Source organism: Hyla sarda, unplaced genomic scaffold (assembly GCF_029499605.1).
Source record: "Hyla sarda isolate aHylSar1 unplaced genomic scaffold, aHylSar1.hap1 scaffold_290, whole genome shotgun sequence".
NCBI lineage: Eukaryota > Metazoa > Chordata > Amphibia > Anura > Hylidae > Hyla > Hyla sarda.
The window spans coordinates 100,480-115,544 of record NW_026609608.1 but is presented as its reverse complement, the minus strand read 5'-3'; the positions used below and the strand labels follow the sequence as shown (position 1 = coordinate 115,544).

General features: G+C 52.8%; 1 protein-coding gene across 2 annotated transcripts in view; it reads left to right on the top strand.

The window, feature by feature from the left end:
• APLP1 (amyloid beta precursor like protein 1) overlaps positions 1-15,065 on the top strand; it is a 144,935-nt gene that overhangs the window by 53,250 nt on the left and 76,620 nt on the right. For both annotated transcript variants that reach the window (XM_056553375.1, XM_056553374.1), the window contains exons 2-6: positions 19-168; positions 4,642-4,771; positions 5,187-5,299; positions 11,666-11,838; positions 12,123-12,295. In XM_056553375.1, coding sequence (XP_056409350.1) covers positions 19-168; positions 4,642-4,771; positions 5,187-5,299; positions 11,666-11,838; positions 12,123-12,295 — 739 coding nt within the window. The remainder of the gene's footprint in view (positions 1-18; positions 169-4,641; positions 4,772-5,186; positions 5,300-11,665; positions 11,839-12,122; positions 12,296-15,065) is intronic.

The window sequence follows — 15,065 nt, the reverse complement described above, 5'->3', positions numbered from 1 at the left end:
CGTCTGTTCTCTCCGCAGAGCATCGCAGCATGGCGACCACAGTTGGCGCTGTTCTGTGGCCGGGTGCCTCTCCACATGGACCTGATGAGGGGCGAGTGGGTGTCCGACCCCCGCAGAGTCCCCAGCTGCCCGGGGAGCAATGAGGAAATCCTACAGTACTGCAGACAGGTGAGATACCTACCTGACTAGGCTAACGTATCCGAGCCAAGGCTGTGTATCCAATCCTAACATGTGCGATACAGCCGACTGAGCTGATGTATCTAATCCCAACATGTGTGATACAGTCGACTGAGCTGATGTATCTAATCCTAACATGTGTGATACAGTCGACTGAGCTGATGTATCTAATCCCAACATGTGTGATACAGTCGACTGAGCTGATGTATCTAATCCCAACATGTGTGATACAGTCGACTGAGCTGATGTATCTAATCCCAACATGTGTGATACAGTCGACTGAGCTGATGTATCTAATCCCAACATGTGTGATACAGTCGACTGAGCTGATGTATCTAATCCTAACATGGGTGATACAGTCGACTGAGCTGATGTATCTAATCCTAACATGTGTGATACAGTCGACTGAGCTGATGTATCTAATCCCAACATGTGTGATACAGTCGACTGAGCTGATGTATCTAATCCTAACGTGTGATACAGTCGACTGAGCTGATGTATCTAATCCCAACATGTGTGATACAGTCGACTGAGCTGATGTATCTAATCCCAACATGTGTGATACAGTCGACTGAGCTGATGTATCTAATCCCAACATGTGTGATACAGTCGACTGAGCTGATGTATCTAATCCTAACATGGGTGATACAGTCGACTGAGCTGATGTATCTAATCCTAACATGTGTGATACAGTCGACTGAGCTGATGTATCTAATCCCAACATGTGTGATACAGTCGACTGAGCTGATGTATCTAATCCTAACGTGTGATACAGTCGACTGAGCTGATGTATCTAATCCTAACATGTGTGATACAGTCGACTGAGCTGATGTATCTAATCCCAACATGTGTGATACAGTCGACTGAGCTGATGTATCTAATCCCAACATGTGTGATACAGTCGACTGAGCTGATGTATCTAATCCCAACATGTGTGATACAGTCGACTGAGCTGATGTATCTAATCCCAACATGTGTGATACAGTCGACTGAGCTGATGTATCTAATCCCAACATGTGTGATACAGTCGACTGAGCTGATGTATCTAATCCTAACATGGGTGATACAGTCGACTGAGCTGATGTATCTAATCCTAACATGTGTGATACAGTCGACTGAGCTGATGTATCTAATCCTAACATGTGTGATACAGTCGACTGAGCTGATGTATCTAATCCCAACATGTGTGATACAGTCGACTGAGCTGATGTATCTAATCCCAACATGTGTGATACAGTCGACTGAGCTGATGTATCTAATCCTAACATGTGTGATACAGTCGACTGAGCTGATGTATCTAATCCCAACATGTGTGATACAGTCGACTGAGCTGATGTATCTAATCCTAACGTGTGATACAGTCGACTGAGCTGATGTATCTAATCCTAACATGTGTGATACAGTCGACTGAGCTGATGTATCTAATCCCAACATGTGTGATACAGTCGACTGAGCTGATGTATCTAATCCCAACATGTGTGATACAGTCGACTGAGCTGATGTATCTAATCCCAACATGTGTGATACAGTCGACTGAGCTGATGTATCTAATCCCAACATGTGTGATACAGTCGACTGAGCTGATGTATCTAATCCCAACATGTGTGATACAGTCGACTGAGCTGATGTATCTAATCCTAACATGGGTGATACAGTCGACTGAGCTGATGTATCTAATCCTAACATGTGTGATACAGTCGACTGAGCTGATGTATCTAATCCCAACATGTGTGATACAGTCGACTGAGCTGATGTATCTAATCTTAACGTGTGATACAGTCGACTGAGCTGATGTATCTAATCCTAACATGTGTGATACAGTCGACTGAGCTGATGTATCTAATCCCAACATGTGTGATACAGTCGACTGAGCTGATGTATCTAATCCCAACATGTGTGATACAGTCGACTGAGCTGATGTATCTAATCCTAACATGGGTGATACAGTCGACTGAGCTTATGTATCTAATCCTAACATGTGTGATACAGTCGACTGAGCTGATGTATCTAATCCCAACATGTGTGATACAGTCGACTGAGCTGATGTATCTAATCTTAACGTGTGATACAGTCGACTGAGCTGATGTATCTAATCCTAACATGTGTGATACAGTCGACTGAGCTGATGTATCTAATCCCAACATGTGTGATACAGTCGACTGAGCTGATGTATCTAATCCCAACATGTGTGATACAGTCGACTGAGCTGATGTATCTAATCCTAACGTGTGATACAGTCGACTGAGCTGATGTATCTAATCCTAACATGTGTGATACAGTCGACTGAGCTGATGTATCTAATCCCAACATGTGTGATACAGTCGACTGAGCTGATGTATCTAATCCCAACATGTGTGATACAGTCGACTGAGCTGATGTATCTAATCCCAACATGTGTGATACAGTCGACTGAGCTGATGTATCTAATCCCAACATGTGTGATACAGTCGACTGAGCTGATGTATCTAATCCCAACATGTGTGATACAGTCGACTGAGCTGATGTATCTAATCCTAACATGGGTGATACAGTCGACTGAGCTGATGTATCTAATCCTAACATGTGTGATACAGTCGACTGAGCTGATGTATCTAATCCCAACATGTGTGATACAGTCGACTGAGCTGATGTATCTAATCTTAACGTGTGATACAGTCGACTGAGCTGATGTATCTAATCCTAACATGTGTGATACAGTCGACTGAGCTGATGTATCTAATCCCAACATGTGTGATACAGTCGACTGAGCTGATGTATCTAATCCTAACGTGTGATACAGTCGACTGAGCTGATGTATCTAATCCCAACATGTGTGATACAGTCGACTGAGCTGATGTATCTAATCCCAACATGTGTGATACAGTCGACTGAGCTGATGTATCTAATCCCAACATGTGTGATACAGTCGACTGAGCTGATGTATCTAATCCTAACATGGGTGATACAGTCGACTGAGCTGATGTATCTAATCCTAACATGTGTGATACAGTCGACTGAGCTGATGTATCTAATCCCAACATGTGTGATACAGTCGACTGAGCTGATGTATCTAATCCTAACGTGTGATACAGTCGACTGAGCTGATGTATCTAATCCTAACATGTGTGATACAGTCGACTGAGCTGATGTATCTAATCCCAACATGTGTGATACAGTCGACTGAGCTGATGTATCTAATCCCAACATGTGTGATACAGTCGACTGAGCTGATGTATCTAATCCCAACATGTGTGATACAGTCGACTGAGCTGATGTATCTAATCCCAACATGTGTGATACAGTCGACTGAGCTGATGTATCTAATCCCAACATGTGTGATACAGTCGACTGAGCTGATGTATCTAATCCTAACATGGGTGATACAGTCGACTGAGCTGATGTATCTAATCCTAACATGTGTGATACAGTCGACTGAGCTGATGTATCTAATCCCAACATGTGTGATACAGTCGACTGAGCTGATGTATCTAATCTTAACGTGTGATACAGTCGACTGAGCTGATGTATCTAATCCTAACATGTGTGATACAGTCGACTGAGCTGATGTATCTAATCCCAACATGTGTGATACAGTCGACTGAGCTGATGTATCTAATCCCAACATGTGTGATACAGTCGACTGAGCTGATGTATCTAATCCTAACATGGGTGATACAGTCGACTGAGCTGATGTATCTAATCCTAACATGTGTGATACAGTCGACTGAGCTGATGTATCTAATCCCAACATGTGTGATACAGTCGACTGAGCTGATGTATCTAATCCTAACGTGTGATACAGTCGACTGAGCTGATGTATCTAATCCTAACATGTGTGATACAGTCGACTGAGCTGATGTATCTAATCCCAACATGTGTGATACAGTCGACTGAGCTGATGTATCTAATCCTAACATTTGTGATACTGTCTGCTGAGCCTCTGTATCTAATCTTATCATGTGTGATACTGTCTGCTGAGCCTCTGTATCTAATCCTATCATGTGTGATACTGTCTGCTGAGCCTCTGTATCTAATCTTATCGTGTGATACTGTCTGCTGAGCCTCTGTATCTAATCCTATCATGTGTGATACTGTCTGCTGAGCTGTGTATCTAATCTTATCATGTGTGATACTGTCTGCTGAGCTGTGTATCTAATCCTATTATGTGTGATACTGTCTGCTGAGCCTCTGTATCTAATCTTATCGTGTGATACTGTCTGCTGAGCCTCTGTATCTAATCCTATCATGTGTGATACTGTCTGCTGAGCTGTGTATCTAATGTTATCATGTGTGATACTGTCTGCTGAGCTGTGTATCTAATCCTATCATGTGTGATACTGTCTGCTGAGCCTCTGTATCTAATTCTATCATGTGTGATACTGTCTGCTGAGCTGTGTATCTAATCCTATTATGTGTGATACTGTCAGAGAGTATGGCACAGTACTACAGCCCCCATCATGTCTCCCATCCTCCCTCCTCTTACAGATGTACCCCGAGTTGCAGATAACGGGGGTGACTGAAGCCGCTCAGCCGGTGACCGTGACCAACTGGTGTCAGAAGCAAAAACCTGAATGCAAGCGTCGCCTCCATATTGTGGTGCCGTATCTGTGCCTGGGTGAGTGTTGTCTGCAGGGGCATCTGTACAGATTATGACCAGGCCTAGTGGCCAGACAGAGAACTGCAGGAATAGTCATATAAAAAATCCCCAAAAATATAGGTTTAAAGGGGTTCTCCAAAATTATAAAAGCATGGCCGCCTTATTCCAGAAACAGCGCCACCACTGTTCTCAGGTTGTGTATGGTATTACAATTCTATTCACCCTGATGGGACTGCAATACCACACACAACCTGAGGACATAGCGCCACGCTGTTTCTGGAAGAAGTCAGCCATCTTTTTGTCATTTGGAGAACCCCTTTAGCGTGATTGAATTTATAGTAACTTTCTAAGGACACTTTCATTGACAGCAAGCAGAGTTGGTGTGAGAATGTTCCTCGGCTCCTTTATCGTCTCTCTTTCTCCATCTCTGCAGTGAATGAGTTCGTCAGTGACGCTTTGCTGGTCCCAGATAAATGTCGCTTCCTGCACCGCGAGCAGATGGACGTGTGTGAGAGCTACCAGCACTGGCATGAGACGGCCCGCACGGTGAGAACCTACTGCCCTGCAGTGACACATGTGACAGGAATATGGCTGCCCCTCCCCCTCCAGAGCGACTGTGTTATCGGCTCCACCTCCCCCTCCAGAGCGACTGTGTTATCGGCTCCACCTCCCCCTCCGGAGCGACTGTGATCGGCTCCTCCTCCCCCTCCAGAGCGACTGTGTTATCGGCTCCACCTCCCCCTCCGGAGCGACTGTGATCGGCTCCACCTCCCTCTCCGGAGCGACTGTGATCGGCTCCACCTCCCTCTCCGGAGCGAGTGTGATCGGCTCCTCCTCCCCCTCCGGAGCGACTGTGATTGGCTCCTCCTCCCTCTCCGGAGCTCCTCCTCCCCCTCCGGAGCGACTGTGATCGGCTCCACCTCCCTCTCCGGAGCGAGTGTGATCGGCTCCTCCTCCCCCTCCGGAGCGACTGTGATCGGCTCCACCTCCCTCTCCGGAGCGAGTGTGATCGGCTCCACCTCCCCCTCCAGAGCGACTGTGATCGGCTCCACCTCCCTCTCCGGAGCGAGTGTGATCGGCTCCTCCTCCCCCTCCGGAGCGACTGTGATTGGCTCCTCCTCCCTCTCCGGAGCTCCTCCTCCCCCTCCGGAGCGACTGTGATTGGCTCCTCCTCCCTCTCCGGAGCTCCTCCTCCCCCTCCGGAGCGACTGTGATCGGCTCCTCCTCCCCCTCCAGAGCGACTGTGATCGGCTCCACCTCCCTCTCCGGAGCGAGTGTGATCGGCTCCTCCTCCCCCTCCAGAGCGAGTGTGATCGGCTCCTCCTCCCCCTCCGGAGCGACTGTGTTATCGGCTCCACCTCCCCCTCCGGAGCGAGTGTGATCGGCTCCTCCTCCCCCTCCAGAGCGAGTGTGATCGGCTCCTCCTCCCCCTCCAGAGCGAGTGTGATCGGCTCCACCTCCCCCTCCGGAGCGACTGTGATTGGCTCCACCTCCCCCTCCGGAGCGACTGTGATTGGCTCCTCCTCCCTCTCCGGAGCGACTGTGATCGGCTCCACCTCCCCCTCCGGAGCGACTGTGATTGGCTCCTCCTCCCTCTCCGGAGCTCCTCCGGCTCCTCCTCCCTCTCCGGAGCTCCTCCTCCCCCTCCGGAGCGACTGTGATTGGCTCCTCCTCCCTCTCCGGAGCGAGTGTGATCGGCTCCTCCTCCCCCTCCGGAGCGACTGTGATTAGCTCCTCCTCTCCCTCCGGAGCGACTGTGATTAGCTCCTCCTCCCCCTCCGGAGCGACTGTGATTAGCTCCTCCTCCCCCTCCGGAGCGACTGTGATCTGCTCCTCCTCCCCCTCCGGGTGGCTGTGATCAGCTCCTCCTCTCTCTCCGGAGCGAATGTGATCAGCTCCTCCTCCCTCTCCGGAGCGACTGTGATCGGCTCCTCCTCCCCCTCCGGAGCGACTGTGATCTGCTCCTCCTCCCCCTCCGGAGCGACTGTGATCGGCTCCTCCTCCCCCTCCGGAGCGACTGTGATTGGCTCCTCCTCCCCCTCCGGAGCGACTGATTAGCTCCTCCTCTCCATCCGGAGCGACTGTGATCAGCTCCTCCTCCCCCTCCGGAGTGACTGTGATCTGCTCCTCCTCCCCCTCCGGGCGGCTGTGATCAGCTCCTCCTCCCCCTCCGGAGCGACTGTGACCGACTCCTCCTCCCCCTCCGGAGCGACTGTGATCGACTCCTCCTCCCCCTCCGAAGCGACTGTGATCTGCTCCTCCTCCCTCTCCGGAGCGACTGTGATCTGCTCCTCCTCCCTCTCCAGAGCGACTGTGATTAGCTCCTCCTCCCTTTCTGGGTGGCTGTGATCGGCTCCTCCTCCCCCTCTGGAGAGACTGTGATCAGCTCATCGTCCCCCTTCAGACAGCTGGGATTGGCTTCTCCTCCCCCTTCAGGCAGCTGTGATTGGCACCTCCTCCCCCTCCAGGTGGCTGTGATTGGCTCCCCCTCCGAACAGCTGCTATCGGCTCCTCCTCCCCCTTCAGGCAGCTGTGATCGGCTCCTCCTCCCCCTTCAGGCAGCTGTGATCGGCTCCTCCCCCTTCAGGCAGCTGTGAATGGCTCCTCCTCCCCCTTCAGGCAGCTGTGATCGGCTCCTCCTCCCCTTTCCAGGCAGCTGTGATCTGCTCCTCCTCCCCCTCCAGGCAGCTGTGATCGGCTCCCCCCCGTTTCCAGGCGGCTGTTATCGGCTCCTCCTCCCCCTTTAGTGGCTGTGATTGGGCTCCTCCTCCCCCTCTGGGAGGCTGTGATCAGCTCCTCCTTCCCCTCCAGGCAGCTGTGATTGGCTCCCCCCGTTTCCAGACGGCTGTGATTGGCTCCTCCTCCCCCTCTGGGCGGCTGTTATCGGCTCCTCCTCCCCCTCTGGGCGGCTGTGATCGGCTCCTCCTCCCACTCTGGGCGGCTGTGATCGGCTCCTCCTTCCCCTCCAGACAGCTGTTATTGGCTCATCCTTCCCCTCTGGGCGGCTGTGATCGGCTCCTCCCCCTCTAGGTGGCTGTGATTGGCTCCTCCTCCCCTTTCCAGGCAGCTGTGATCTGCTCCTCCCCTTTCCAGGCGGCTGTGATCTATACCTCCTCCCCCTCTGGGCGGCTGTGATCGGATCTTCCTCCCCCTCCATGTAGCTGGGATCGGCTCCTCCTCCCCCTCCAGGTAGCTGGGATCAGCTCCTCCTCCCCCTCCGAGCAGCTGTGATTGGCTCCTCCCCCTCCGAGCAGCTGTGATCGGCTCCTCCTCCCCCTCCAGGTAGCTGTGATCGGCTACTCCTCCAGGTAGCTGTGATCGTCTCCTCCTCCCCCTCCAGGTAGCTGTGATCGGCTCCTCCTCCCCCTCCAGATAGCTGTGATCGGCTCCTCCTCCAGGTAGCTGTGATCATCTCCTCCTCCCCCTCCAGGTAGCTGTGATCGGCTCCCCCTCCAGGTAACTGTGATCGGCTCCCCTTCCAGGTAACTGTGTGGTCGGCTCCTCCTCCCCCTCCAGGTAGCTGTGATCGGCTCCTCCTCCCCCTCCAGGTAGCTGTGATCGGCTCCTCCTCCCCTCCAGGTAGCTGTGATCGGCTCCTCCTCCCCCTCCAGGTAGCTGTGGTCGGCTCCTCCTCCCCCTCCAGGTAGCTGTGGTTGGCTCCTCCCCCTCCAGGTAGCTATGATCGGTTCCTCCTCCCCCTCCAGGCAGCTGGGATCGGATTCTCCTCCCCCTCCGAGCAGCTGTGATCGGCTCCTCCTCCCCCTCCAGGTAGCTGTGATCGGCTCCTTCTCCCCCTCCAGGTAGCTGGGATCGGCTCCTCCTCCCCCTCTGAGCAGCTGATATTGGCTCCTCCTCCTCCAGGTTGGTGGGATCGAATCCTCCTCCCCCTCCGAGCAGCTGTTATCGGCTCCTCCCCCTCCAGGTAGCTGGGATCGGCTCCTCCCCCTCCAGGTAGCTGGGATCGGCTCCTCCTCCCCCTCCGAGCAGCTGATATTGGCTCCTCCCCCTCGAGGTTGGTGGGATCGAATCCTCCTCCCCCTCCGAGCAGCTGTTATCGGCTCCTCCCCCTCCAGGTAGCTGGGATCGGCTCCTCCCCCTCCAGGTAGCTGGGATCGGCTCCTCCTCCCCCTCCGAGCAGCTGTAATCGGCACCTCCCCCTCCAGGTAGCTGGGATCGGCTCCTCCCCCTCCAGGTAGCTGGGATCGGCTCCTCCCCCTCCAGGTAGCTGGGATCGGCTCCTCCTCCCCCTCCAGGTAGCTGTGATCGGTTCCCCTCCGAGCAGCTATCGGCTCCTCCCCCTCCAGGTAGCTGGGATCGGCTCCTCCCCCTCCAGGTAGCTGGGATCGGCTCCTCCCCTCCAGGTAGCTGGGATCGCCTCCTCCTCCCCCTCCATGCAGCTGGGATTGGATTCTCCTCCCCCTCCGAGCAGCTTTGATCGGCTCCTCCTCCCCCTCCAGGTAGCTGTGATCGGCTCCTTCTCCCCCTCCAGGTAGCTGGGATCGGCTCCTCCTCCCCCTCTGAGCAGCTGATATCGGCTCCTCCCCCTCCAGGTTGGTGGGATCGAATCCTCCTCCCCCTCCGAGCAGCTGTTATCGGCTCCTCCCCCTCCAGGTAGCTGCGATCGGCTCCTCCCCCTCCAGGTAGCTGGGATCGGCTCCTCCTCCCCCTCCGAGCAGCTGTAATCGGCACCTCCCCCTCTAGGTAGCTGGGATCGGCTCCTCCCCCTCCAGGTAGCTGGGATCGGCTCCTCCCCCTCCAGGTAGCTGGGATCGGCTCCTCCTCCCCCTCCAGGTAGCTGGGATCGGCTCCTCCTCCCCCTCCAGGTAGCTGTGATCGGCTCCTCCTCCCCCCTCCGAGCAGCTATCGGCTCCTCCCCCTCCAGGTAGCTGGGATCGGCTCCTCCCCCTCCAGGTAGCTGGGATCGGCTCCTCCCCCTCCAGGTAGCTGTGATCGGCTCCTCCTCCCCCTCCAGGTAGCTGTGGTCGGCTCCTCCTCCCCCTCCAGGTAGCTATGATCGGTTCCTCCTCCCCCTCCAGGTAGCTGGGATCGCCTCCTCCTCCCCCTCCAGGCAGCTGGGATCGGATTCTCCTCCCCCTCCGAGCAGCTGTGATCGGCTCCTCCTCCCCCTCCAGGTAGCTGTGATCGGCTCCTTCTCCCCCTCCAGGTAGCTGGGATCGGCTCCTCCTCCCCCTCTGAGCAGCTGATATCGGCTCCTCCCCCTCCAGGTTGGTGGGATCGAATCCTCCTCCCCCTCCGAGCAGCTGTTATCGGCTCCTCCCCCTCCAGGTAGCTGGGATCGGCTCCTCCTCCCCCTCCGAGCAGCTGTAATCGGCACCTCCCCCTCCAGGTAGCTGGGATCGGCTCCTCCCCCTCCAGGTAGCTGGGATCGGCTCCTCCCCCTCCAGGTAGCTGTGATCGGCTCCTCCTCCCCCTCCAGGTAGCTGTGATCGGCTCCTCCTCCCCCCTCCGAGCAGCTTTCGGCTCCTCCCCCTCCAGGTAGCTGGGATCGGCTCCTCCCCTTCCAGGTAGCTGGGATCGGCTCCTCCCCCTCCAGGTAGCTCGGATCGGCTCCTCCCCCTCCAGGTAGCTTGGATTGGCTCCTCTCCCTCCAGGTAGCTTGGATTGGCTCCTCTCCCTCCAGGTAGCTTGGATTGGCTCCTCCCCCTCCAGGTAGCTGGGATGGCTCCTCCTCCTCCAAGTAGCTGTGATCTGCTCCTCCTCCTCTAAGTAGCTGTGATCTGCTCCTCCTCCTCCAAGTAGCTGTGATCTGCTCCTCCTCCTTCAGGTAGCTGTGTTCTGCTCCTCCTCCCCCTCCAGGTAGCTGTGATCGGCTCCTCCCCCTCCAGGTAGCTGGGGATCGGCTCCTCCCCCTCCAGGTAGCTGTGATCGGCTCCTCCCCCCTCCAGGTAGCTGGGATCGGCTCCTCCCCCTCCAGGTAGCTGGGATCGGCTCCTCCCCCTCCAGGTAGCTGGGATCGGCTCCTCCTCCTCCAGGTAGCTGTGATCTGCTCCTCCTCCTCCAGGTAGCTGGGATTGGCTCCTCCCCCTCCAGGTAGCTGTGATCGGCTCCTCCCCCTCCAGGTAGCTGTGATCGGCTCCTCCCCCTCCAGGTAGCTGGGATCGGCTCCTCCCCCTCCAGGTAGCTGTGATCGGCTCCTCCCGCTCCAGGTAGCTGGGATCGGCTCCTCCCCCTCCAGGTAGCTGGGATCGGCTCCTCCCCCTCCAGGTAGCTGGGATCGGCTCCTCCCCCTCCAGGTAGCTGTGATCGGCTCCTCCCCCTCCAGGTAGCTGTGATCGGCTCCTCCCCCTCCAGGTAGCTGTGATCAGCTCCTCCTCCCCCTCCAGGTAGCTGGGATCGGCTCCTCCCCCTCCAGGTAGCTGGGATCGGCTCCTCCCCCTCCAGGTAGCCGTGATCGGCTCCTCCCCCTCCAGGTAGCTGTGATCAGCTCCTCTCCCTCCAGGTAGCTTGGATTGGCTCCTCCTCCCCCTCCAGGTAGCTGTGATCAGCTCCTCCTCCCCCTCCAGGTAGCTGGGATCGGCTCCTCCCCCTCCAGGTAGCTTGGATCGGCTCCTCCCCCTCCAGGTAGCTGGGATCGGCTCCTCCCCCTCCAGGTAGCTGGGATCGGCTCCTCCCCCTCCAGGTAGCTGGGATCGGCTCCTCCCCCTCCAGGTAGCTCGGATCGGCTCCTCCCCCTCCAGGTAGCTGGGATCGGCTCCTCCCCCTCCAGGTAGCTGGGATCGGCTCCTCCCCCTCCAGGTAGCTGGGATCGGCTCCTCCTCCCCTTTCCAGGCAGCTGTAATCATCCTTGGGGGATGTCCCTTTATATCCGCAGAGCAGTCCTGTCCCAGGAGGAGCCCACATGGGGGATATTAGTCCTGTGTAGCACTAAGCAGTGGTGTCTTCTCCTCCCAGGCCTGCGCAGCTGAGGACCTGGACCTGCACAGTTACGGGATGCTGCTGCCCTGCCATCCGGAGAGGTTCCGGGGAGTGGAGTATGTCTGCTGCCCAACCCGTACACCCCACCAGGTGGAGCCCACACGGGGCCAACCCGTCACCGAGCTAGAGCCACAGGACCTGGACAGAGGGTAAGAGAGGAGTACTGCAGGGGAGGGACCTGGGGCCCGCAGAGAGGTGACAATTTTATGGGCCCTTGTATCTATTCACCATAGTGGGGCCCAAATCAGTGGTGGCAGGCATCACTCGCCTACACCAGAATCTGTCATGGCGTGTTACACATACTCGTACCTGCCTCCACCCCAGTCCAGTGCCCTTCAGCACCGCCCCAGCTGGGCAGCCAGGGACACAGACCCTTGTTAGGGCCCATTGGGGACACAGGGGGCGCTGCACCTGACTTGCTTCTTCTCTTCAGGGACGATGTTGAGATTGAAGATGATAACGTTGATATAATTGATGATGGCGGAGAGGACGTGGCCGGGGCCACCGAGGACCAGCACCCCCCAATATGGGACGATTACTTTGTGGGAAACGGAGAAGAGGAGGAGACGACCAGCAGTGCCCCCACACTGCCACCAGAGGTCAAAGGTCAGATAGTCAAAAAGCACAAAACACTATGCACTGTATATTACAATGCACACCCAAATATCACAACAACAATATCTGTTAGAAAGAATATTTTATTGTATGCCAATGAGTGCAAAACAATCAAAATAATTCCAAAAAATACATCACACAACAAAATCTTGAGGGGGCAAGACGCTCACCCTCCAGAGCACAACAACATATAAATGGGTAAATACATGTAAATCCACAGCGACAATACATAATGATGTAGAAACATACAACGTGTCGGCAGATTTGGCCCATCTAGTCTGCCCAATAATCTGATCCGATCAATAGTCCCTGGTCCTATCTTAGGCCTCTTTCACACTACAAAATCCTCCGTTTTTAAACATCCGTAGGAAGATCCGTGTGAAAATCAGCTGAAAACGTCAGTAACAAAATCTTCCGTAACAAACTAACTTATCAATAACGGACTAGAACGGATTCATACGGATATTAGAAGATCCCATAGACTATAATGGGATTTTCTAGCGGACGTATAGGATTTTGTTACTGACGTTTTCAGCTGATTTTCACACGGATCTTCTTACGGATGTTTAAAAACGGAGGATTTTGTAGTGTGAAAGAGGCCTTATATGAAGGATAGCCTGATACCTATCTCTATCTTATATGAAGGATAGTCTTATACCTATCTCTATCTTATATGAAGGATAGCCTGATACCTATCTCTATCTTATATGAAGGATAGTCTTATACCTATCTCTATCTTATATGAAGGATATTCTTATACCTATCTCTATCTTATATGAAGGATAGCCTGATACCTATCTCTATCTTATATGAAGGATAGCTTTATACCTATCTCTATCTTATATGAAGGATAGCCTTATACCTATCTCTATCTTATATGAAGGATAGCCTTATACCTATCTCTATCTTATATGAAGGATAGCCTTATACCTATCCCTATCTTATATGAAGGATAGCCTTATACCTATCTCTATCTTATATGAAGGATAGCCTTATACCTATCTCTATCTTATATGAAGGATAGCCTTATACCTATCTCTATCTTATATGAAGGATAGCTTTATACCTATCTCTATCTTATATGAAGGATATTCTTATACCTATCTCTATCTTATATGAAGGATAGCCTGATACCTATCTCTATCTTATATGAAGGATAACCTTATACCTATCTCTATCTTATATGAAGGATAGCTTTATACCTATCTCTATCTTATATGAAGGATATTCTTATACCTATCTCTATCTTATATGAAGGATAGCCTTATACCTATATCTATCTTATATGAAGGATAGTCTTATACCTATCTCTATCCTATATGAAGGATAGCCTTATACCTATCTCTATCTTATATGAAGGATAGCCTTATACCTATCTCTATCTTATATGAAGGATAGCCTTATACCTATCTCTATCTTATATGAAGGATAGTCTTATACCTATCTCTATCTTATATGAAGGATAGCCTTATACCTATCCCTATCTTATATGAAGGATAGCCTTATACCTATCTCTATCTTATATGAAGGATAGCCTTATACCTATCCCTATCTTATATGAAGGATATCCTTATACCTATCTCTATCTTATATGAAGGATAACCTTATACCTATCTCTATCTTATATGAAGGATAGTCTTATACCTATCTCTATCCTATATGAAGGATAGCCTTATACCTATCTCTATCCCTTATATGAAGGATAGCCTTATACCTATCTCTATCCTATATGAAGGATAGCCTTATACCTATCTCTATCTTATATGAAGGATAGCCTTATACCTATCTCTATCTTATATGAAGGATAGCCTTATACCTATCCCTATCTTATATGAACACTCTGTCCTCTTGTGGTAGTATTTCTTATATATCTTCTCCTTCTTTACCGTGTTGATTCCCTTTATGTATATAAAGTCTGTACCATATCCCCTTGGTCTCTTCTTTCTTCCAAGCAGTGGTGTACCAAGGGGGGTGCCATGCAGTGGCGGATCCGGGGGGGGGGGGGGGCGGCAACGGGGCAATTATATGTGAGGGGCACAGGACATGGGGCATTATATGTGAGGGGCACATGTCAGGGGGGCATTATATGTGAGGGGCACAGGACATGGGGCATTATATGTGAGGGGTACAGGACATGGGGCATTATATGTGAGGGGCACTGGACAGGGGGCATTATATGTGAGGGGCACAGCACAGGGGGCATTATATGTGAGGGGCACAGGACATGGGGCATTATATGTGAGGGGCACAGGACATGGGGCATTATATGTGAGGGGCACAGGACATGGGGCATTATATGTGAGGGGCACAGCACAGGGGGGCATTATATGTGAGGGGCACAGGACAGGGTGTATTATATGTGAGGGGCACAGGACATGGGGCATTATATGTGAGGGGCACAGTACATGGGGCATTATATGTGAGGGGCACAGGACATGGGGCATTATATGTGAGGGGCACAGGACATGGGGCATTATATGTGAGGGGCACAGGACAGGGGGCATTATATGTGAGGGGCACAGCACAGGGGGCATTATATGTGAGGGGCACAGGACATGGGGCATTATATGTGAGGGGCACAGCACAGGGGGGCATTATATGTGAGGGGCACAGGACATGGGGCATTATATGTGAGGGGCACAGGACATGGGGCATTATATGTGAGGGGCACAGGACATGGGGCATTATATGTGAGGGGCACAGCACAGGGGGGCATTATATGTGAGGGGCACAGGACAGGGTGTATTATATGTGAGGGGGC